The 22,776-nt window shown below is 54.7% G+C and overlaps 9 protein-coding genes across 9 annotated transcripts; 3 read left to right on the forward strand and 6 right to left on the reverse strand.

Moving 5' to 3' along the window:
* Positions 1-39: 39 nt before the first annotated feature.
* Positions 40-2,013, reverse strand: JCM15063_003651 (thiamine pyrophosphate-dependent dehydrogenase E1 component subunit alpha; the record flags this gene model as incomplete). Its single annotated transcript, XM_076675572.1, has 10 exons — positions 40-439; positions 516-547; positions 614-791; positions 864-871; positions 935-975; positions 1,045-1,242; positions 1,314-1,369; positions 1,436-1,466; positions 1,540-1,672; positions 1,744-2,013. 10 exons carry the CDS (start codon positions 2,011-2,013, stop codon positions 40-42), a joined length of 1,347 nt encoding a protein of 448 aa, XP_076537656.1.
* Positions 2,014-2,434: 421 nt separating this feature from the next.
* Positions 2,435-4,948, reverse strand: JCM15063_003652 (uncharacterized protein; the record flags this gene model as incomplete). Its single annotated transcript, XM_076675573.1, has 15 exons — positions 2,435-2,499; positions 2,567-2,579; positions 2,648-2,706; positions 2,774-3,082; positions 3,145-3,483; positions 3,543-3,592; positions 3,650-3,779; positions 3,843-3,941; positions 3,996-4,023; positions 4,077-4,170; positions 4,321-4,331; positions 4,397-4,442; positions 4,553-4,586; positions 4,669-4,675; positions 4,742-4,948. 15 exons carry the CDS (start codon positions 4,946-4,948, stop codon positions 2,435-2,437), a joined length of 1,491 nt encoding a protein of 496 aa, XP_076537657.1.
* Positions 4,949-5,755: 807 nt separating this feature from the next.
* PEX1 (AAA family ATPase peroxin 1) lies at positions 5,756-10,110 on the reverse strand (the record flags this gene model as incomplete). Its single annotated transcript, XM_076675574.1, has 18 exons — positions 5,756-5,846; positions 5,907-5,995; positions 6,064-6,162; positions 6,226-6,516; positions 6,578-6,671; positions 6,743-6,847; positions 6,922-7,140; positions 7,199-7,410; positions 7,492-7,674; positions 7,756-7,950; positions 8,027-8,178; positions 8,246-8,505; positions 8,570-8,650; positions 8,725-9,334; positions 9,412-9,526; positions 9,597-9,680; positions 9,749-9,952; positions 10,015-10,110. The coding sequence occupies 18 exons, from the start codon at positions 10,108-10,110 to the stop codon at positions 5,756-5,758; spliced, it is 3,180 nt and encodes a 1,059-aa protein (XP_076537658.1).
* Positions 10,111-10,328: 218 nt separating this feature from the next.
* On the forward strand, positions 10,329-11,852 carry JCM15063_003654 (RNA-binding protein; the record flags this gene model as incomplete). The annotated part of the gene is made up of 5 exons (XM_076675575.1): positions 10,329-10,454; positions 10,538-10,738; positions 10,810-10,919; positions 10,992-11,057; positions 11,132-11,852. 5 exons carry the CDS (start codon positions 10,329-10,331, stop codon positions 11,850-11,852), a joined length of 1,224 nt encoding a protein of 407 aa, XP_076537659.1.
* A 690-nt stretch (positions 11,853-12,542) lies between these two features.
* Positions 12,543-13,564, reverse strand: JCM15063_003655 (uncharacterized protein; the record flags this gene model as incomplete). Its single annotated transcript, XM_076675576.1, has 2 exons — positions 12,543-13,141; positions 13,228-13,564. The coding sequence occupies 2 exons, from the start codon at positions 13,562-13,564 to the stop codon at positions 12,543-12,545; spliced, it is 936 nt and encodes a 311-aa protein (XP_076537660.1).
* A 733-nt stretch (positions 13,565-14,297) lies between these two features.
* Positions 14,298-17,211, forward strand: JCM15063_003656 (uncharacterized protein; the record flags this gene model as incomplete). Its single annotated transcript, XM_076675577.1, has 8 exons — positions 14,298-14,586; positions 14,650-15,063; positions 15,686-16,086; positions 16,170-16,294; positions 16,366-16,532; positions 16,604-16,635; positions 16,702-16,934; positions 17,043-17,211. 8 exons carry the CDS (start codon positions 14,298-14,300, stop codon positions 17,209-17,211), a joined length of 1,830 nt encoding a protein of 609 aa, XP_076537661.1.
* Positions 17,212-17,490: 279 nt separating this feature from the next.
* DGA1 (diacylglycerol O-acyltransferase) lies at positions 17,491-19,449 on the reverse strand (the record flags this gene model as incomplete). Its single annotated transcript, XM_076675578.1, has 12 exons — positions 17,491-17,557; positions 17,629-17,719; positions 17,793-17,837; positions 17,907-17,936; positions 17,995-18,079; positions 18,164-18,327; positions 18,398-18,568; positions 18,674-18,746; positions 18,825-18,834; positions 18,914-19,060; positions 19,148-19,252; positions 19,388-19,449. 12 exons carry the CDS (start codon positions 19,447-19,449, stop codon positions 17,491-17,493), a joined length of 1,050 nt encoding a protein of 349 aa, XP_076537662.1.
* A 210-nt stretch (positions 19,450-19,659) lies between these two features.
* On the reverse strand, positions 19,660-20,957 carry JCM15063_003658 (uncharacterized protein; the record flags this gene model as incomplete). Its single annotated transcript, XM_076675579.1, has 4 exons — positions 19,660-19,912; positions 19,970-20,354; positions 20,465-20,528; positions 20,595-20,957. The coding sequence occupies 4 exons, from the start codon at positions 20,955-20,957 to the stop codon at positions 19,660-19,662; spliced, it is 1,065 nt and encodes a 354-aa protein (XP_076537663.1).
* Positions 20,958-21,646: 689 nt separating this feature from the next.
* On the forward strand, positions 21,647-22,609 carry JCM15063_003659 (uncharacterized protein; the record flags this gene model as incomplete). The annotated part of the gene is made up of 5 exons (XM_076675580.1): positions 21,647-21,730; positions 21,804-22,016; positions 22,084-22,193; positions 22,271-22,514; positions 22,586-22,609. The coding sequence occupies 5 exons, from the start codon at positions 21,647-21,649 to the stop codon at positions 22,607-22,609; spliced, it is 675 nt and encodes a 224-aa protein (XP_076537664.1).
* Positions 22,610-22,776: the final 167 nt, after the last annotated feature.

Here is a 22,776-nt window from a genome sequence, read left to right on the forward strand (position 1 = left end):
CAGCCTTGGACGGCAACAAGACTACTCGTAACGACCGAGTCACCACTTCAACACTGCGTCCCTCCCGCCATCAAACTTGTCCAGCTCGTTCTTCCATTCTCGCGTCTGTCCCCATTTCTCGACGAGTCGCTTCAACTCTCCCTTCTGTTCCCTCTGCGGTCGCTCCAATTCTCCACCGTGTACACCTTCTTCCCGCGGTTTCGAGGCAAACACGTCGCCAAACATTTCCTCGAGCTTGGGCTTCTTCTCCTTCTCGGCTTTCGAGAACTCTCGCAAGATCGACTTCTTGAGTTCCGATTTCGTTTCGTCGTCGCGCGCATTCGACCACAATGGACTCGACAGTGATTCGAGGTACCTTCGGAGGCGGAAGATAGGCGAATCAAGTTTCTTGCGAGATTCGACGTCCGACAAGTTGCGGTACGCGGACGAATCGTCAGATCTGTTGCGAGCGAGGGAATATCTGTCAGCGCCTCCGGGTGCTAGTAAGCATGTGTACGAAGGGGGAGCATAGTCACGTCGAATGGTGGGAAACGCGATAACTCATGGCCTGGATCGGGACAAGTCAGTATTCTCCTGTTGAACTACCTGTCTTTTTCCTCGGGGCGAGACTGACCTCTACCAGGACAGGCTTCGATCCCTCGACGGCTTTCGCTCTCGCCTCCTTGCACGCGAGATATACTGCGATGGGATCGTTGCCGTCGACTCGAATCGTCTCTATGCCGTAGGCAGGACCTCGCGCGGCGATCCCGTCTCCTTTGTACTGCTGAGACACCGGTGTCGAGATTGCAAAGCTGGAATCCGTCCATTCGTCAGCACCTCTGGCGCGCGGGGGATAGACGCGCGAACAGAGCGGAGAGATTCACCCGTTATTCTGGCGAACAAGGAGACTAGTCAGTCATTTCAGCCGGCACGCGCTCCGAGCTTCCTGACTCACCCTAACGAAAAAGACGACAGGACCTCCAAGGACGCTTGCCACTATTCCGATCGTAGTCGCAGGGCGTCAGCGATATCTGGCTTCGACAGAATGTTCAAGAAAAAGCTCACTATTCAATCCAGCATGGAAATCGCCTTCACTCGTTGCGCCCTCGCCAGCGTAACAGATGACGCAGCTCTGCTCCCTGCCCGGTGTACGCTTGAGGGCATACGCCGCTCCAGCAGCCTGGGGAATTTGGGTCGCCAAAGGGGACGAAATCGTGTGAAAGTGGTGCTGGGGAGATCCGTAGTGGACCGGCATTTGTCGACCTGTCAATGAAAACGCAATCCGGCGCTCAGGAATGCCCAGCGACGACGCCAAGCGACGACGAAAAGCTCACCTTTGGTCGCCGTGTCCGATTTCGACGAAAACACCTGCGCCATCAAGCTCGACAGACTGTCAACGCGAAACAACATTAGCAATCTCGCCAAACAGCGGACGAGCTACGAAAGGAATGCTTACGGGTAGTCGCGCCACAACAGCACACCAACCTCTGGGAAACAAAAACCCAGACAAGCGGTCAGTTTCTCCAGTGCTCGATTGTGCCAGCCAAGAGCAATGCGTACCTCGATACTGCGCAAACACTTCGTCGTCGTTCTCCCAGGCGGCTGCAGAGCCTACGACTGCACCTTCTTCGCCGTAGCTCGTCATGTAGAAACTGATCCTGCCTTGTCGCTGTGACGAGTACAAAATTTGATCCTGTTCTCCTGACATGCATCAGCCTATCATCTCCCCTGACATGAGAGGAGAACTCGATCCCAAAGACTTGCGAGAATCGGGAGTTGCGACATGGTCTTCATGAGTTTCTCGAGCACGTGCGGTTCGATCGCTGCGACCTTGTCCCTCCATTCCTGACCGACTTGAGACGAGATTTGCCCTTCGGTGTCGAGTAGGCGAAATGCAGGGATCGTGGCTCCTTCAGGCATGACCGAGTTGAAGAAGTGGGGGGAAGAACAGGTCGCGGTCAACTGCGAACTCGATCGTCGTCCGGATGGAGCGACGATTGTCCTCAGGGTACGAGCAGAGGTCGATAGCAGCATCGTCTCGAATCGGAAGGCTTTCCAGGTGGAGAGCAGGGGGGGAGGAAGAGAGATATGCGGAGGTTCGTGTTGCGACTGCTTTCTCGGATGAGGGGAACGGCTACCCGTCGCGCGCTCGAGCAGAAAAAATATGGGTTCTATTCCGCGCGAACACTTTTCTCCAGAATACTGCAAACAGTTGCACAGTTACCGATACGTATGCCTGGAGCTTGCACTTAGGTGGACGGCAGCGATACCAAAGGAAAGACAGGATCGGAATTTCATCTGGAATAGAAAACGGAGGGAAAGCCTGAGCCAGTTCAGAAGGAGACCTCAGGTGTCGCAGAGAAGAAATACAGAGGGCATAGTACAGAACGGTTGACAGCAACAGGTTCGGCAAATTCAAAACCTGATCTACGAGTTGATCGCTATTGACCAGTTTTTAGTGCTCGAGGACGAATCCGGTGTTGGCTCGGGTAAAGGGGGTCTTGACAGCTCCCGCAGCGTCTGTAAGGTTCGGAGAGATAGGTTAGTAGCTACAGACAAGAGCGAGCACAGGAAATTTGGGACAAACAAGAATCGATGATCTGTCGGTATCACGGCAACGCAAAGTGTCAGTTGAGAAGCGCTTTTCAACAGCCACTGGGAGGCTTACACTCTGAACCGAAGCGTAAGTACCGGCACCGAAGAAGAAGAATCCAGTAATGAGGATCACTGAATTGATAAGACCCAGATGAGCATGTCTTCTGATTGGACAAGTCAGTGCGCAGAGGCCACTCACAAGCATTGAGGATAGTCTCCGAGATCCCCCTGATTCCGCCTCGCTGACCGTGCGACATTTGCCACCATGCGCAAGCCCACATGATGTAGCCGAACCAGGAATCGAATAGCGAAGAGATCAAGGAGAGCATGTCCGAGAAGAATGGAATAGCTTCTCCGATGATGAACGAAATGACCCATCCACCAAACACGATAGCGAGCCACACCGACCAGCCCTTGACGGTGTGTCCAGTGCGGTGAGGCGAGCCTTCGCGGAAGATCTGGAAGAAGATCGCTCGACTCGTGACGAGCGAATACAGAATGCCGACAACTGTAGCAGCAAGCGCCAAGAATCAATTTTGCTCGACATAACGAAGGCCGAAAGGAGCTTACTGATAATGGTGGGCAGGACGAAACCAGCCGCTACCTTTCCGAACCTGACGCGGAGGGATCCGTAAGCCGGCGCAGTAGCGTATTCGGTACCGGTGTAGTGGTAGACGATTGCTCCGGTGAGGGTGAAGAGGATGAATTCGGCAGCCATCGAAACAGCAAGAGCTTTCGGGAAATCGCGAGGTTGTTCCATATCGCCAACGAACGAAGGGATGAGAGCGTGGCCGATGAAGGTGTAGACGACGTTCAGGAGGGCATTGACTCCTTGCACGAAAGTGGTTCCTTCAGGTGCCCAAACGCTGTGGGTGATCGGTACATTGGGTTTGTATCCGTTGGGGAGGCCTAACTCGAGATGGCAAATCGTCAGCAAGGCCAGAAAAGCATGTCTTTGTGAAACGTACCTTGTACACCGTGACCGATGATCACGAGAAGCGTGGCGATGAACATAGTGCTGCAGGATGAAGAAGCTAAGTGCGGACTCCCAGCTTGTTGTTCAGAACCGGCTCACCTCGAGGCTAGCAGACCGACAGTAGACATTTGCGAGAAGCTCCTGAGGTTCGAGAAGAACCACATGATGACTGCTATCGCGATAGCCCAGACGAGCGTACTCTCCGTGCCGCCGCGAATCGTTTGAATGGCTGTGAAAGACAATGATCGTTAGGAAGTCGACAAAAGGCTGAGCGTAAGTGGCTTGAGCGTACCAGTAGCGCCAGCGACGACATGCAGACCCATAATGAACCAAGTAATTACAGACATCCAAATTAGTTCAAGCGTAAATGGGACGAAAGAGTTCCGAAGGACTTATTTGTTCAGGGCGAGACCGATGAATGCCGCGTACCATCCCAGTCTGCTACCTGTCAAGACTTCGGCAGCGTCGGCGATCTGCGCAGAGCTGTCAGCTTGCGTCGGACAGGCTGCGATCGGCGGAAACTCACGTCACGAATCTGAGGATGCCTCATGCAGAATTTCCAGAGAATGTACGACGTGTAGTATGTACTCAGTCCGACGAACAAGATTGAGAGGGTTGCGCTGAAGGGTTCGACCAGAATCGTTAGCCTCGATAAAATTCAAGCCCGTGAATTTCAGAACCCGCTCGCGGCTAGTGAGGTGGCAACGCATTGGCGAGCGAGAAGCCCTAGCAGCAAACGCAACCGAGCCTTGAAGCGAAATTGCGCTCACCCTGCATAGCCCTGTGACCCTCAAGTACCAAATCAGCTCTTCAGTCCTCGTGGTAGATCACCGGGACATTACATACAAGCACTTGGTACGAGTACGGGAAGGCGAGAATGGCGAGAACAACACTGTGAATGATACGTTGCGAGGTCAGCCCGAGAAATGATCAAAGCATAGCCTCTTCAGGGGCTTTTCCCCCTGTTCGATCGCATCGCCAGAGAATTAAGATGCAACTTACTATTCAGTCAGTAGGAGGGCGGCGGCTTGGTACCCTGATTACAGACATGCACAGAAGAAAGCCGTTCGTTAGCTAGCAGTCAAGACGGTCCAGAGCCGGCGAGGCTGAAAACGAACACGACAGCTGCCCCAGAGCAAACATAGACAGGTCAGCTGGTGCTGCTCGTGCGACCACTCGGAAGCGACTCACCTTGCGCTCTTGCACGCCCACAACTGACACTTCCTCCATCCAGATCGCTGCATCCACATCGTCCGGTTTGTTGTCGAGCGTGTGAGGCCCGCCTTTGTACGACGAGCGGGATTTCGTCGGTGCGAGAGGCTGTGTCGCTTCGCGGCCAAAGCTGTTGCTCGTAGTCTTCTCATCCCGAGGGTAGGCTGCTTCCGAATCGACTACCATGTTTGATGCGAAAGAAATTTGTTTTGATCGCAAGAGACAACCAGGCAAGGCGGGAAGAGAATTCAGGCAACACTTCCCGTGCAGGGCTTCGTGCACCGAAAGCCGAGCCAATCACGGTGGTCCAACTGCGGATTTCGAAGTCCGCTTCATTGCGTTTGCGTGCTTGTCCCTGGTTTGCACGTTTCTGTCGATCGCTTTGCGTAACCGCGACGCATACTACAGTACTGTAAAGTAGATTGCCAGTACTGTAGCCGTATGTAGGGGTTCTGGGTTGTACACCCGGACCCGGTGGCCGGTAACTAATTTGGAAAATGCCCGCCTTCTCAAAATGACCCTTCGACGTACGTCATGCTGCTCTCGCGATGCATTCTACATACTGCAGGCAGTCCATCGGAGCGCTGCAGCAATTCAAGACCCCTTCGTCCGATTGAACAAAGGATTCCATGTGCTTGATGACGCGCCCGCTCCGGTAATTCGAAGTTGTCTTCTCCGCGTTCTAACCCCGCTGACCAGAGTGGGCAAAGCGCTTGGTCCCTTCCGACATTTCCTCACGTTGAGCACGCGATCGCCGACAACAGATCCGGCTCATCGCTCGTTGACTGCATCGCGTGCGAACGATTGCGTAGCTGGAGCGATCTCCTGGGCACCAGATTTCGTGCTCGAACTGCCCTCACGGCCACGCTGATGATCACCGGGCCCAATCTGGTCCAAATAGAGCGTACAGTATTGCACAACAAGATGCACTGCGTACTGCTGAACTGATTCTGCTTTTGCTCGAAATATCCCTTTCGAGGTTGCTGGTTCGCCTCACATGAGACTCGCTCGTCCGCCAACTTGATCTGATGCCTCTCCCGAGGGTAGGCCTCCTTTTGATCGTGTAGAAACAAAGTCGTTGTATCTGAATGTAAATCAAAGATTAATGTCCATGAATTGGGTTACAGCGTCGAAAGCAACATACATTTTCTGTAGTCGGCGCAGCTCGTCTGCTGGAACGGAAGGCCTCGTACTGTCGAGCGATTTCTTCAGGTGATGCGGTTCGACAATGGTCTGCAGATACCGAGTCAGGTAAGCCAAAGGACCGCGAGAGAGCCAGAGAGAGAGTAATCAAAACTTGCCGGCTTCCGACCTGTGGACACGCCCTGGGATTTCTCGAGCATCGACTTTTTCGAACTCGCTCGTTTCGCTTCTTTCAGGCTTGCCAAGATTTGTTCGAGCTGGAGCAATCCAATCGAGTCAAAACGCTTGGTTCCTGGTAAGAACGAAAACTCGAGACTCACCCTCTTGTTGACAACAGCCTGTTCCGCTTTGCTTCGAACTCCACCACCTTCTTTCCCATTGCCACTGATCTCGACAAATTTGATCTGATTGTCTTGCTCCCCCTTCTTTGCCGTGTCTACGTCTTCGGCTGCATCTTGATCCGCATTCAGGCCCGAATGGATCGCGTCGAGATGAGCATTGTACATGAGCGCTTGTAGATCGGCGCCAGAGTAGCCCTGAGTTGTCTCGGCAAATTCTTCGAGAGAAATCGAGGAGGAAAGATGCAATTTGCGCGAGCAGGCTTGCATGATCTGCGAGCGAAAACCTTGGCAATTAGAATAGAGCACAAGCATCAAAGAGGAGCGAGCTTACTTCGAGACGATCCGAGTACGAAGGCATGTCGCATAGGAGCGATTTGTCTAGTCGACCCGGTCGAAGGAGAGCGGGATCAATGAGATCAGGTCGGCTGCAGGGACAAAGTTCGATCAGCCACTGCGTTTTTCCGTTCCGAGCAAGCAAATTGGGGAAATGGCGCACCTCGTCGCAGCAAGGACGTAAACTCCGTCCAACCCTTCAGCTCCATCCATCTGGGTCAGCATTTGGTTGACAACGCGATCCGTCACGCCCGTCGAGTCGTGGCCACTGTCAAGCGAGCGAATCTAATCAGCCACATCACACTACGAACGGCACGAGAGCAGTACGACGACCACACGTACCGTTTCGGAGCAATCGAGTCAAACTCGTCAAAGAAGAGGACACAAGGTTTCGCAGCTTGAGCTCGATCGAACAAATCTCGAACCGATTTTTCTGACGCTCCAATGTACTTGTTGAGGATTTCTGGACCTTTGACCGAGATGAAGTTGAGGCCACACTCTTTCGCAACGGCACTCGCGAGCAGAGTTTTGCCGCATCCCGGGTACCCGTATAACAAGAGTCTGATCAAAACGGTCAGCACGCACAAAACTTCGTGGGGTTCGAAAAAGCGAGACTGACCCGGATCTCAACCTGAGAGGACAACTAGCAAAGATGGCGCCATATTTCGTCGGCCATTCCAGCGTCTCTCGCAGCGTCTTCCTGGTCTCGTGCAATCCTCCAATATCGCTCCACTGCACGTCAGACTTTTGAAGTTTGACTTCTCGCAATGAAAGCGGGACGAATCCGATTTGAGCCTTGTTGAAATCGTCTGCCGTCAACACCAAATCTGACTGAACAGCAGAGACCGAGGAGTATCAGTCTGGCTCTCAGCACGAGGGCGTGGCCTGAAAAAGAGGGGTTCCTATGCGTACACCTGGGCTTGTAGCCGAAGCCATCGTTCGGATCGCGCTTTGGTGCACTGCCCGATCGACGAAATCCTTGAGATCCGCTGGAAGGTAACCTTCAGTGATGGCCGCGATACTCGCAGCATTGAACTTGGCGTCGAGCGTCAAACTCGAGTTTCCCAATTTCGTCCGGATCAGACTGTTCACGATCTTTGAGATGACGGTAGAAGGAATGAGATCGTCAGCGTGTCTGCTGGGTCGACAAACGCAGAAGGGTCTCATGACGCCTACATCTTTTCGACCTGCTTTCGTCGGTCCTTTCAAGCTGACCGTCTCTCCAAGCAGATGGGTTGAAGTGAGAAGTGGGTGCATGCTAGTCGTTCCTTGTGCTGTCGCAATGACAACGACAGGTCTCGATTCGAGAGCCGACTGCGCCAAGCCAACAAATGTATTCGCAAGATGCAATGAGTTGAACGAGTCGGCATGCTTGAGGGGGTTTAAAAGATTGGCGTTAGTCAGAGCTAGGATATGGGTAGAAACGAAAGCAGAAAAGGGGACTGACCTCGACTTCGGCAGGAATCAATCGGTCCAGGTTGTCGAGGAGTAGGAGACTGGGAGAATGCCAACAAGCAGTGTCGAACCAGTCTTTGATCCGGTGTTTGAGGTTGACCGGTCTCTCTTCGCTGTGTTTCGAGCAATCAATGTAGATTGAATCTACATGAAACCGAGGGGGTGAGTTACTCGACCTCTTCTCGCGTCGAGGCAAGGTTTTTGGACTCACGAGTGAGCGTTCTCAGATCATCCGATAACCTTCTACCAATCTCTTTGATCAAGGCGGTCTTGCCAGCACCGCTCGCTCCAGTTACCAAGACGCCGGAAGCTACCGTTCGACCTCCGCTGTTGTTTGCTGGACTGGCGGTCGCTAATTGGCGAGATACGAGCGAGTTGACCACATGCGACGTGAGACTGGCGAGTTGAGCATCGACTCCGGCGAGAGTGGTAGCAGTCTGAACAGGAACACCATTTGGTCGCGAAGAGCTACTGTTGACACATATTCGAATCAACACGTGGAGGACGCATCTTCTGGCCAAGATTCTGCACCTACTGTCCGTTCGCTTTGGGTGATTGCGCGACTTCCTGTCCTTTCCCCGATTTCTTGTTTGACGCCGATACTGGCGGACCGAGTCTACGAGCGAGACGAACACCAAGTTGCGTCAGTCTCAGCCTGTGTCTGGCACGCTCGAGCCTAGAAAAACATACTTGAGCAGTTCAAACGCTCCATCCTTGTCTCCTGTCATCAACTCCAGTTGATGCCGCAACGATTTGCCGATCCATACTTGTCCTTCTTTGACTATCGAGCTCTCCCTGATCCTGACTTCGATTGTGCGCGTTTTGTCGTTCTCGCTCGTCGCGTCCTTAGGTTTCTGGTGATGGTCGCCTACGTTGGTACCGGTCGACGTCGATCCCGACGGAATAGCACTTGCGGAAGAATCATCCGCGGTTTGGTTGGCAGACGATGGATTCTTGGGTCTCGGTTGGACCGCAATGGTCAACTTGTGACCTCCCCAGATGCGGTACAGCTTGTTGCACAGCACGCGATTGAGGTAGATCTCTTCTCCCGTAGGATTTCCTTCGAGAGATGCTTCATGGATACGGGATTCCAAGGAGAGGGGCAAGAGCCTGAGCAATTTGCGACGAAGGTGGTCCCATTCGAGTTGATTGCTGGCAGTAGCGACGGAAGCGAGATCGTGAGTTTTAGCGGGCGTAGGTGTCGTAGGTGCATGCCGAGACTTGGGCGCTACGATCAGTTCCGTCGAAGAGGTTAGGAGAAGAGAGGATGAAGCCGTCGAAGGCTCCGGGGCTGTCGAGTCTGGGGGAGCATAACATGACGAGGTCAGCCTGTCGAGAGCTTTCACTTTTGTGGGAAGAGGAAAATCAGGGCTGTACCGACTAGGAACTTGACCACGGTGGACGAGTTGATCCAACAGCCGACTGTCATGCCCAACTTGACGACCCTCACTTGGTTCAAGAGAAACATCTCGACAAACTCGGCGTTGCTTTCCTGTTTTCCGAGCATCAGCATCGGAAGAAGTGTGCGAGGAAGACACGAGACGGGACTCGGGGGGACTTGCAAGAATTTCCCAGTCGTCTGCTGTGAGGGGGGTGACATTGACGGTATTTGCTACTGGTAGCTCCCTCAGGAGCTCGATCGCGACCTGTATGCGGACGAGAAGCGACTGAGTGAGTACCGCCTCACCCCCACATGCAAACTGAATGGACTGACGGTGGTACCCTCTGCGAGCGCAGGGCTGATCATCTGAGCGAATTGCGGATCGATCTCGAGTCTGTCTGTGGAGGTTGTCCCTCGCGAGACGCGGGAGGAAACCGAATCGATCGAAGCAGGCAAGCCGGTCCATCCTGCCACGACCGTCTGGGTTCCGGTTGAGGCAGACCTGAACGAGAGTTGTACTGCGATGGACTGAGGAGCCTGTGAGGGATAACCGGATGAGCCAAAGTCGGGTAGCCAGGATAGCCGGAATGCAGACGCACCACTCCGCGTTGCGACAGCGGCCCCGTGATGGACAGGGGGAGATTGACGAGACAGTTGCGGAGGGTTACAAAGTGTACCGTAGCTGTGCGCCCCATCCTGTGCGATCCAGAGCGTGAGAGCGTGAGAGAGGGAGAGAGGTCGAGAAAGAGAGTCGGCTCGAGCGAGCGTCTCAGCTGCACTACTCGGGTCATCACTTGGCACCACTCGACGCTCATCACTTTCGCGCCAGACGATCATCACTTGCGCCTGCACGTGCCCCCTCCCTCGACTAGGACCCCCGCGGATCGATTCGGACAGCATGGCGGATCAGACGATGAGCTACTCGCGCCATCGCTCCGGCTCCCTCGAGCTCGACTACGAGGACGAGCCCATCATGACGGTCAAGGAAGAGCCAGAAGTCGCCATGCCCAAGCCGATCGCGACCCTCGAAGTCGCTCGCGTGAGCTGTCATCCTCGCGTGTTTCATCATCATCATCAACTGCGCTGACTCTCGCTCGCTCAATCGCCTTGCAAACCACGCAGAGGGAACAGGTCGAGACGCGTCCGCAGATCGCGCCGCCCTCGAAGCCGGTCAGCGCACCGTTGATGTCTGGCCTGCCTGCGAACCCGCTCACGGGCCGTGTCCCGTCCGCAACCCCGGCTGGTTCAACGGCTGCATCCACCTCGCATGCAGGAGCAGCAAACCCTCAGATGACTGCCGTCTTTGTCTCGGACCTTCACTGGGCAAGTCGAACGACGCGCTGCTCTCTCGCTACCCACCCGATATCAATTCTGATCCTCGCACCCTCATGCAGTGGACAAGCGATCAACACTTGGTTGAACTCTGTCACCTCGCCGGCGCGAGCAACGTCAAGCTCAAGGACGTGTCGTTCTCGGAACACAAAGTGAACGGCAAATCGAAAGGGTGCCACGACTTTCTCTCCTCGAGTCGTTTCAACGGTCCTTCGTTCTGACCCGAATGTTCGACGACTCGCAGTGTCGCCTACATCGAGACTGGTTCTCCCGAAGCTGCTGCACTCGTCAAGCGCTTTGTAGATCAGAAGTACGTCTTTCGACCCTCGCTACCCCAGCTTGCCCAAACTGACTTCTGATGATCTCGCTTCCGATGTTTTCCAGCGAGTATCAGGAGAAACGCATGACTTGCACGTTGGTGATTGGCGCGAATCTCGGTTCACCGTTCAAGACGCTCCCCCGAGAACCGCATCAGCGGAACCAACCTGGACAATCGCACAACCCGGCGAACCAATCTGCGCGACCGGGACTGAGGATCCCACCGCCGTGCACGTACCCGTACATCAATTCGCGAGAAGGTGGAACTTCAGGAGGTGGAGCCTCGAACAACACTTTGGGAGGTCAGCAGCAAGGCTACCAGCAGAAGCGTCAGTTTGTCAACGGACCTGGTCAAAGTCAACCATCTGGCATGGGGATGGCATCGGGAATGGGCATGAGTATGATGAACGGTGGTCAAAACGGCTACAGCAACAACAACAACCGTCAGCAACAATCAGCATCGAACGCTCCCAACTTTGTACCGAATCCAGCAATGCAACCACAGCAGGCCGCCCCCAACATGTTTGATCCGACAGGCATGGGTGGCATGGGCATGTTTGGCATGAACCCGTTCGGTGCGATGGGAGGGATGGGCGGCATGATGGGCGCAGGTGGGTTCAACCCAATGGCCGGGTTCGGTGGTGGCTTCGACATGTCGCAGTTTGGAGGCGCAGGCGCGATGGACTTCAGTCAGATGGGTCAGTTTGGCGGCATGACTCCCGTCGGTCAAGGTCAGATGCAACAAGCCGCAGGGAACGGCAAGAGGAGTAGGACCGACGGTCAGTGACCCGCTTGATTCCCACGCATGTATGAATCGGTTCTCTCGAATTCCCCCGTAGTATCAGTGTTCCTTTCCTAGTCCTTTGAGTTGCCTATGTGATTTGTCGTTCTATACCATCTCTTCCTCTTTTCTCTATCGGATGTACTCTCTTGCTACTCGCGCGTGTGTGTTTCTTTGAGCTCTCTGTATCTTTCCCGTCGTTCACATCCCGCTGGTTTACCGATTTTCCTCGACCTTCGAGGAGAATCCTTCCACCTCATTCTTCCCTATCGGCTTGACACTTGCTCTCGACTCCTTCTCCACTGCCCTTCCTGTTCCCATTGTTCTTGCTTTCATGGCCCGGTCCGTGACCCTCCGTTTGGCTTTTGCTTTCGCTCTCCCTCGCGCTCGGCACATCCTTTTACCTGTTTCCAGACGCATCCTTTCCTAGAAATCCGTATAGCATCGCATCACTCGATCCCAACGCCTACCTATATCCTATCCCTTTTCCTATACCCTGAAAACTCTCCTGTTCCTCCCTGTGCTGTCGATATCCTCTTGTTCGCTCGCTTTTGCGCTTACCAATCCAGTTGCGCGCAAGTCACGATTCTCGAAATTTCCTTTCTCTCGTTCGGAAGAGCTTGCGAGAAGAGACAAACAATTACATTCCTATCTGACAAGCGAGCCGGTTCCCAAAGATGCCCTTCTTTTAAGGGCTCAGTACATTCCGTAGGCGTTGGCGTCCTTGAGATCCTTGGGCCACTCGACCTTCTCGTCCAATCCATTGTGCAAACTGATCTTGATGCCGATCACGGTCAACGCGGCACAAGTCGTTGCGGCCCACACCGCTCCAAACCCATCCCCAACCTCGGCCGTCCACACAAATCCGTTCGAACCCGTTTGTAATACTCCGAACCGGTAATACGTATCGAAATCTCGAATGAACCCGATAAAGTACAAGTTGTACCCAATCCCGATCGAGAGGATGAAAATGAACCCGAGGAACGAGAACACTCCGGTGAGGTAGAACAGTGGTCGAGATTTGTAGCGCACGAACCGTACGAACCGAGGCGGAAGTCGTGCGTTCGGGAAGTAGGCGAGAATCCACAGAGGGAGGTAGATGACGAGTGAGAAGATCAAGAGACACAGCGAAGTGAGCATGATCGATGGCGTCTGGTCCGAGTAGAACGGGAGCTTGAGGGCCGAGAACCCAGGCAAGGAAGAGCTGATCATGGTGAGGGAAGGGACGAAGTTGGCGTAAAGCGATCTTGCGGTGCAGACTCGTTCAGTCCTGCCAGGGGTAACGGCACAAGAGTCTATTGCGCTCGACAGTGTCAATAGGGATTCTCCCGATCGGTGTCAATAGGGATTCTCCCGATCGGTAGACACGGATTGCGCTTACTCGTGACATAGTACTGCAACAACCCAGTACCTCCCGATTCCTTGACTGACATGAACGGCTTATTGGCAGAGTTTGAGAGCAGGACAACGAGCAAGAGAGCGATCGCGATCGTGTGGATCACGAGTGGCATTCCGGCCCAAAATACGTGCGCGAACGTCTGTCTGTTCCAACTGGACAGAGAGAGCCGGTGGCGCCGTCGGCGACTTGTTGGCGCATTCGATTCGCCTTGAAATGTGGAGAGGAAAGAATCCTTGTGGGAAAGACTCGACGGAGTCTGTTGCTCGCTCGGGTGCAGCGGGGCGAGGTGAATGGGGTTGACCTGCATGTTCGAGTGCATTCGCGGGCCAGATTTCCAATCTTGCTATGCGTGGACTAGTCTTGCGGGCAGTGTCCTGCTCTGATCAGAAAGGAGTGGTATGCCGGGACGATGAGCGTCTCGAAGAGTGTGTGGTCGCTACGAACTCCGACCATCTTCGAGAGATGAACAGGTTCTGTGAAGAACAAAGAGATCGAGCAGGACAAGGCGCACGAGACATGATGAAACGGGTGAATCAGGGGCAAGGTCAAGGGAGCACGTGATCTAAAAGCGGTCATTTTCGTTCGCTCACAGGCGAACCCTCGCCTCAGCTCGGGACAGAGAATGGTGTTGCCATGACGAGACAAACATCAGCGCTTGAGCCACAACCGTCACGAGAAGCCATCGCTTGTCCTCCCAAGTGCGGAAGAATTCCTCGTCGACGTCGTTTGCTCCGTCTCACCTTGCCTACGGGACAGATGTCGCGTACTTTCGCTCTGGGGTGCCGCATCGATCGCGATCTTCCGCCAAAGACCACGAAGCTAGTGCAGACAAGCGCAGGTTCCGCCTCTCTTCCCCTTTGTCCGCGTCGCGATTTTGACCTTGTTCTGGTTACCTTGTCCCAGAGCGCTCGATTCTCGCGCTTGACTGATGCGAGCAAGCCTGCTCTTGTATGTGCAGCGGGCTGCTTTCGCGATCCTCTCTTCTTTCTTTTCCGTATTCTTATCGCGCTCTTGTCGCTGGTCGACACCGCACAAACGCTATGCCCGCGTCCATGAATCACTTGTACCATACGCTCTCGCCCATCATTCTCCTGACCGCTTTCCTCGTATCTCTGCTCGCCTTTCTTGCTCCTACCCCCATTTTTGCGGACCGCGTGTCTCTTCTCTCCGTCTCAACCAATGTTTCGACAAGCTCCAGTCCGAGCCGCCGCTCCCTGTCACTCCCTTCAACAACAGATCACGAGCACGAGAGCTCGAGGTTGATCAAGCGCGCGAAAAAGCCAAATGCCGCCACTGCTGCCGGTTCAGCCCGCACCTACACGCTCGTTTACGGACCTCTGGGTAACGCCAGATCGCTTAGTTCTGCCCTAGGACTTCAACAACTGATCTCGATTGTCGCGACAGGTGCCTGTCACTCGGTCGACTCCTCGGACCTTGCTTGCATGTCGCCCACGTTCACCCCGATCTTCCTCGATCTCTATGCCGCCAACACTACGCTGCCTGCCTCGACCGTGGCAATATTGCCGGACCAGTTCCCCCTCGCTCCCGTCGGCATGTTCGTGTCGCTGCTGCTGATAGCTTTCCAGCTCCTCGCCGTAGTCGGTTCCTCGATTGTGGCTCATCTGACTAAAACGGGGAAGGCGCAAGGCCTTGCAGCGGAACAACCTACGATGAGGAAAGTCGCTACGGTGGCAGGCGTCCTTGGCCTAGCCATCTTGCTCGCCGCAACCCTCTCACTTCGCTCCGAGCTGTCGAAAGCGAGAGACGAGCTCGTCAAGGCAGGGTCGGGGACTGCCGTTCTTGGACCCGGCTTTAGTCGTGAGTATGCACCAAGCCTTCTCATCTTCGATCTCCCGCTCACTCGTTTGCATCCTGTCTGGCAGAGCTATTTGCTGGCGCAGCGCTCGAAGTAGTCGTACTCATCTTATTGGTCTCCGAGGCATTCACGAATCGATAGGCCGGACTCCGCAGAGTAACCTAAGTCCATCTGATCTACCGATTTTGTGTATTTTGTCACCTCCTTCCTCGAAGGCATTTAAGATCAGCCTATGTAGTACCATAGAGTCGGACATTGACTGCACCGTACCAGACACTTTATTTACTTTCCACATGCAAGCTCTCCTAGCTTTTAGGCTTTCCCGCTCAGGCCCCTGCTGTCTCCGAAGCGCGTCGTTCGCCGATCGGTATCCGAGCGCGTGCTCCTGTCGTATCGCTCGATGACGGCTCAGTTGTTTACCTTCTTCGGAATTTGGAAGGCGCATCGTAGCTTCCGTCAAAATCCCTCCTTCTCCCCCTTACTCGCCTCGTATCACCTGGATCGACCGGCAATACAAGTAGTAGGCTATGAGTGCGACGTCTAGCTGGTTCAGCTTCTTGACCTTTCCCGCCAGCGACCAGCTCCGCGCTCGTGCAGGCCAACATCGCTTGTCTCCTTCCGCAGGCAATACTTCCCCCATATCGTCTGGATTACTGTACCGAGCTCCAGCTTTGCGCCAACCGGCGTCACCAGCTCGAACCGATTCGGCGAACCCATCTCCGACATCGTCGCACGCACCTGCCCCTCCTTCCTCAACCGGATCCTGGATTACACCAAGTGGTCCGCCGACAAACTCCACCAGAGACTTCACTCTGTACCACCCTCCGACTCCAGACAGCTCAGGCGCATCCTCTCCGAACGCAGCGCGCGTCTCGAACCCTTGTCGAGGCGCACTCTCGTCCTCTCCCGCACTCGCGCTCGAAACTCCAGTCCTCGAAGTCTTCGGCGACTCGTTTGCAGGCGTCTTTACCCTACTCGGACCGAGCCTGGTCAAAGTGAACAGATTCAGCGGCGCGAGTGGACGAGTTGAGTGCTGAATGCGACAGTTTCGCTTCAACAATCTTTCGCGAATGCTGACCGGTACAGGTTTTGGGGGCATGTCTCGCAGGGTCTCGGCAACCCTGAATCGACGCTTGAGGTAGGCTCCGCGATTGTCGAACAAATAACACGGAGACAACCTCGAAGCGTACTGCTGCAATTTGGTGCGGTCGACATGCACCTCAACTATCTCTGGTGGGTCATTGACATGTCGTCCTTTCACGGTTGTAGATGATCCATATTCCTGAAGGTTGATTTATCCACAGGCAGGTCAAGTCGGAAGGACCGTCCGCCCGCGGACCCGATGACTTTGTGCAACATGTCTTCAACTCTTTCCAGAGATTTATGCTGAACGAAATGGTACCCATCGCGAAGCGATTCGGCGTCACTGTGTTCGTGGCGGGTGTCACCCCTCCTGTAGTCGACGACAAAAGTGCGTAGCGTCAGGCAGTCCTCCTCGATGGACATCGATGGACCCTGACTTGAAACTGTTCTTGCGCACAGACCTCGAGACAAGCGCTGCGAAGTATTTCCTAGTTGGTCCATGGTGCACTTACAGCATACTCGCAGAGGAGACTCACGACGCGTTTACATGCGAACAGAAGCGAACGTCGAAGACTCCACTCGCATCTTTGACGCGTGATTCTCACCAACCTCACGATTTTTCAACGAGATCCAAGATGGTCTCGGAGTACAACCAGCTCTTATCCGACCTTTGTGCTCGCCATGAGCCCTTGTTGCGGTTCGTCGAGATCAACAAGTACCTCGGGTCGAGGTCCCGACCGGGCAAAGTCAAGTCGGAATTTATCGACAGCCAGGATCCTACCAACATCCAGCAAGTCCTGTCTCCCTTCGAGCCTTGCTTATCTCTGATCTCCCCGTGTTATTTCATGATACTGACCTCCGCTGTGTACCTTCCGTCTGCTGCTGCGAGGAGAAACAGCTTGATTTGGGAGACCACGATCAGGTTCTGGTGTCAAGAGCTTCCCATCCTGCGCCCGTACCTCTCGACGATCGAATCAAACTCGGCGCAACTCGCACGGAATTTGTCGCTGTTTGCACAAGAGAAGCGCGAGAGGGTTCAACGTCGTACACGGTTGCTTGGCTTCTGAGCTAGCGAAACTGGTGCAAGCGACAAGATTCAGGGGGCCGGGAGATGATGAAAGGTACATAGCAAGTCTGCAACGAGTCCTGCCTGTCGACGCTGAGTGAGGAGAGTGAAAAAAGAATTGTAAAAAGGGAGGAAACATTGACAGATCGTGTTGAAGGGCGAGTCACAACAAAGAAGCACAAAAAGGGCACTGAAAAGGTGGAGTTGTACGACCTCCACACTGTGTATATTTGACGGAAGCACAAAAAAGGAACGGTCCGAGGCGGATCATTCGAGCGATTCAGGCGATGATGGTCAATTCCCTCGTGCGACTCTTTGCGTAAGCGTCCTTGTAGTTCTCCCAGATCCTGACCGTCACACCAAGATACGTTCTCGTTAGAACGCGTGCAGTCAAAAGAAGGTGAAATAGTTGTCGTACGTTTTCAGCTCGGCGATGTATCGACCCTGCACCTCCTCGAGCATCTCCTGAGTCGGATGATCATGTTGTGTTACCTGGATAGGGCGACCGACTGTCACCAAAAGAGAAGCGGATCAGTGCCCTGGATACGACTGCATGTACGCAGTAACGGTTTACGAGCTTACCGACTGAGACGATAGGATGCCGGTATGGCATCAGACCCATGTTGTCTGCAGACAGAGAAGAAGTCAGCAGCAAGCTCGTGGTGACCAAGACGAGACACGAGTCGGAAGGCTCACAGTTGAACAGTCCTCGACCAAAGAAAATAGCTGGACGATCTAGGTGAGCTCGTGTCTTTCTCAGTCGAACGGGGCAAGTGCGGCTCACGAAGGGTGAAACCAAACATGGCTTGGAAGCGTTTCTGTAGCTTGTACAACCTTGTCCCTCGAGCGTTCGCAAGTTGTTTGAAGATCTGAACGGCCGAGAGCGAGTCAAGTGCTCTGAAGATTCAGTGTTTCGACTGAGGAGTAGAAAGGGAAGGCTCGGAGAGACTGACATCGTTCTCTCCGAAAGAAAAGACTGGTACGAGATCTGCTCCTTGCCGGATCGCGAGCTTGATGAAGCCTTTCCGTCTCTTGAGAGTCAAATCTGCCGTGCCAGGGTGTGCGCTCAGACTCTCCGCCGCGCCTCCTACCACTATCGTCAAGGAAGAACCCGGTCCTGCCGATACGCACGAGGAGGTCGTTAGTCTTTTACAACGATGACGCTTTGACAACATACGCCAACTTACCTTGTCTCAGGATGTTTTGACAAGATTTCATGCTGACTGAGCAGACACCTAGGGACAGCAACAGTTCCCGGTAGAGTGGCAGTTGAAAGTTTGATGCGAGTGTGAGCAAGTGAGGTTTGAGTCCAGGAAAGAGCCTCGAAAAGCCCGTCGCGTCGGTTCCAAAGTTGGCGACTGTAGGATAGACAGGCATCAACAGGTCAGCACATGGATCGAGAGACCGAGAGCACATCAAGCTCTGCTCGGTTCATACCTCGAAAGAGGCAGGCTCAAACTTACTCGCTCCCATCCCGATCACTCCATGGGGATGGTATCCAAAGACGTATTTGCGATCTGGCGGCAATTCTGCAGTCTGACGGTTCAGACCAAATTCAATCGAAAATCAGCACCCGCTCGAATGTCAATTTCTCCTGCATAGAAAGATTCTCACCTTGATCAGGCTAGGTAGGAACAAAGACAGCGAGACGAGCGATTAGCAATCCAGCCAAGGTGAACAAAGAAGACGAATGAGCTACTAACCTGACGGGGAAATAACTCGCAAAGTATCTCCATATCGGAGCTTTCCTCAACCACATCTGCGTCCGACCTCCCGTCACAGGTGCCTTGTCGATGAAGAATACCCAAGTCATGTACGCAATGATGAGGGGCCACAACTGCTTGATTGAACTAGGCGAGGCGAGAGCGACGAGGATCAGCTCGATCCTCTATTGGCACAAGCACATAGGGGCAACGTCGAAGAGAGTAACTACACACCAGAGGACAAAGAAGAAGCCGAGCGAGAGAGGCAAGAGTGTCGACCACAGGAAGACGGCGAACATCTGCGTCCGCCGATGTCGCGGCACCACAAATGGAGCGAACCTGTACAAGAGGTCGTGGTCAGCCCAGAGAATTCACACCTCGGTCATGCTGCAAGAGAGCGAGGAGCGACCGCTTCGAGGGATAGTGATGCTACGCAGCTTGCGACCGACGTAACAGCATTCGCGAGCGACTCACTTGATCTTGCTGCGGTCAGACTGTTCGTAGGCGATCCCATCCTTGTGGTCCTCGGCGCCCATCGTGATCGAGGCTACGGAGATGGAGAAGCTTCGCCGGTGATCAACTTTCGCGGAATTCGGCGCCCCCACACGGCGTTCGGTCTTTCTCATGTTGCACGCTCTCTCTCTCAACGGCCATAGGTTACAGCGATAGACATTGCTTTGCGAGGTACGGACACAAATATACCGCGAACGAGACGGAACTTCTAGCCTAGGTTTTTGTGGTTCATCTCAACACTCCATCAGGTCCGACCTCTGCTTCTTGAGTCCCCTCGTCACCATCCGCTCGGTCGCAACAGCAAGTCGGTCTTGATCGTCCACGGGCGCAGTGACGAGTCCGCTCGGGCGGAATGAGCTTGACGAAGGCGTCGCGAGGCGTACCGGGTTCAGGCCGGTCGTGCCGTCGTACAGCGCAATCCACTCTTGCGGCGACGACAGCATCTTGAGCAATGCTTGAGGACCTCTGCCGATCGTGACTCCAACGCTGCAATTGAACTATGTCATTCAAGTCACGAGAGGCCGTCGAGCAGGGACCGCTCACCTCAATTCGGCTTCGAACGGCGGACTGCTCGTTAGGTGCACCAACGCGGCAAAGTCGACGGTCGTGGGGATCCCTTGCCTTGCCGATGGATCTTCAGTCAGGGTTAACCACAACTCGTTCGTCTCGACTCCCGACGACGAGATGCGCGCCTGGGTCGAGTGGGTGTACGTCTTTTGTGCCGTTCGACTGAGCTCGAGTGTCCCCGCGGCCGTGTAGCCGAGGTTCAAACCTGCGGTCGTCGAGTACGAGTCTGTGACTGAAGTGGTCGGCCCGATTCCCCTCGAAGTCGGTGTGATGGCCTTGATGATGGGCGCACTGTCTCCGTTCGACGACAGGAAGCGCAGAGTGATCTCGGCGTCTCGCACCCGAGCGCTTGGAGCTGGAGCTGTTGACGGGCAAACGCGGTTTAGTCAGCCCCCATGCTGGCAAGGATGGCATCGGCCGGAAAAGACTCGCGAGAATGGAAAGTCGCCCTGAATCCTACGAGAGCCGAACGGAACGGCACGTTCGCCGTGTCGTAGATGGTGTGCGTTTTCGAGATGATGACCCGCGTTTTAGACTAAGTCACGGCAGCCAACCTGGTCAGCTCGGGCACGGGCGAGGCTGGGAGCGAGTCCGGACTGACCATGTGGACGTCTCCGACAAGAGATTCGTGCGGAGCGATGATCGGCGGCGATCGCTCGCGCGACGATGACCCACCAGGACTTGCACTGCCTCGTCGCGAGTGAGAGTAGTACGCCGGCGCCGGAGGGGTGGTCGGCTCGGGGGCCGGAGACGACAGCGACGACGATTCGTCTGGGCCATGACTACGCTTGACAAACCGGCGGCGAGTCAGGGGAGGCGACGATGGCGCAGGAGGAGGGAATGTTGAGGGACGGAGAGGAGGGGAAGCGGGGGTCCCGATCTGGACGAGGGCTGAGGGCGTCGGATGCTCCGGGAGGAGAATGAATTCGTGCGAGTCGGACGAGGATGTGCTGAGGCCCGACATGGCGGGTAGGCGAGACGAAGGAAGCAGAGGCGCAAGCGTGACCGGGTGCGTAGACACGACTAGCTATAGGATCCGGTCGAGGCGCTGACTCCGGCTGCAAATGCAATCCTGAGCAGATCTTCGCCTGATTAGAGTTCCCCTAGCCTATCCAATGCAACTTTCATGCGATTGACTTGCTCGCTCCGGCGGACCGGAACGCGCGAACCCTCCCTAGTCACAAGTCACACCCTCTCGCTTCCACTATTCTGACCGAAGCCCTGATTGCTGGCGGTACTGAGTCGAATCCATCCTCATTGTCCAGCTGCGGAAGGGAGAGACTGGCGCGGAATGTGGAGCGTGCGTCGGACAGGCGGTTGACATCGCGTCAAAGGTCAACACGGGAGCCGGTGTCGCAAGCGGACGTATAGTGTGACTGCGTTGCGTTCGTACTGGGTCGTCATGGTCGAGTCGGATGCTGTCGGTACTGAGCGAGGTCAAGTTGCTCGCTAACTTTCATCGCGTGCGGATTCGCTGTTGCGGCTGATCATGTCTTGCTCAAATTACCCCGCGGTCGGAAGCCGGGAACGAGCGATCGCCTCGCTGCGCGGTGATCGGTATCCACGCGAGATCCGACACCGCGAGGACCTTTGCTCGTCGCTCCTCTCGTGTATCTTCCAGCTCGGGCAACGCTTGACTCTCCGCCACGAGCGATGAGCACAAACGATCTTATCCAGCTGATCCCGTTCGAGCCAGACAATGATATTCACGTCGAGACCTTGATCCAACAAAGAATTGTGCGTCTTTGTCAAGTGTCGACGTTCTACATCATCGTCAGAGCCCACTGAAATCTCGTGTTGTGTCTGACAGCTGTGCGGTTGGGCAGTCGAGAGCGTCGAGGCATGGCGAGAGCAAGCGCGTCGGCAGGTCAAGGGCCTCTATTGGATTATGCCGCAGAATACGCCCGAGGCCAAATTACGGTTACGCGGTCCTCCGCCTGTGCGAGAAAAGTTCAACCGAACCGACGGTCTTGGACCTCCAGCTCCGTACCTAGACTTTCGACCGCTCGGTCACGTCAGCCTGGTAAATTATTCGAATTCTTTGCGCTTTCCTCGTTCTCGCCCTAATTTCGTGGCCCTCCCTTCTCCAGGATTGGGAGGATTATGACGGTGACGAGTCCCTCGGTAACAAGGACGAGGGAATCTGCTCGCTAGCAGCGTTCTACATCTTGGGATCGCAACAAGGACTCGGACTCGGAAAGTCAGTGCTTTCAATGCTACTCCAGGCAGTCTCATCACTGGGTAACTGAATCTGACTGTTCCCTCGAATATTTGCAGCATTGTCATGCGGGAACTCGAGACCAAAGCGGTCGAGATTGGAGCCAAGGAGATCACCCTGAACACGCTGTGCGGGATCGCAGGCAAGACGAAAGAGTTGTGGGCTTCGATCGGAGTCGAGATGGATCCGAACGTGAGGTTGATGGAACCCTGGTACACGCGACTCGGTTACGTGCCATACAAGCGGGAGCCACGTTACAAGGAACCGGCGCCCGATGGCAGTATTGTCAAGCTACAGGCCGTGGTCAGTCCTCTAACGCGCCAACGTGTGCTGTGACCGCCGGTCAGGGTACTGATTCGCTTGTCACCGCCCAGTTCATGAGGAAGGTGCTACGGTAGGATAGACGAGGGTGACAAGGCACAAGCTTGAGGTAGATGCGGTAAAAGCTCGAAGGTATTGTTACAACAACTAGGGCACGGCACACATCACATACAGTACGGAATCGTAAACAAGTAGAAGGTGGAAATGCGTTATCGGAAAGAACAGTTGCGAGCAACCCGAGCCA

Source organism: Sporobolomyces koalae, assembly GCF_050403365.1.
Source record: "Sporobolomyces koalae JCM15063 DNA, S_koalae_JCM15063T_v1_ctg1, whole genome shotgun sequence".
Taxonomy (NCBI): Eukaryota; Fungi; Basidiomycota; class Microbotryomycetes; order Sporidiobolales; family Sporidiobolaceae; genus Sporobolomyces; species Sporobolomyces koalae.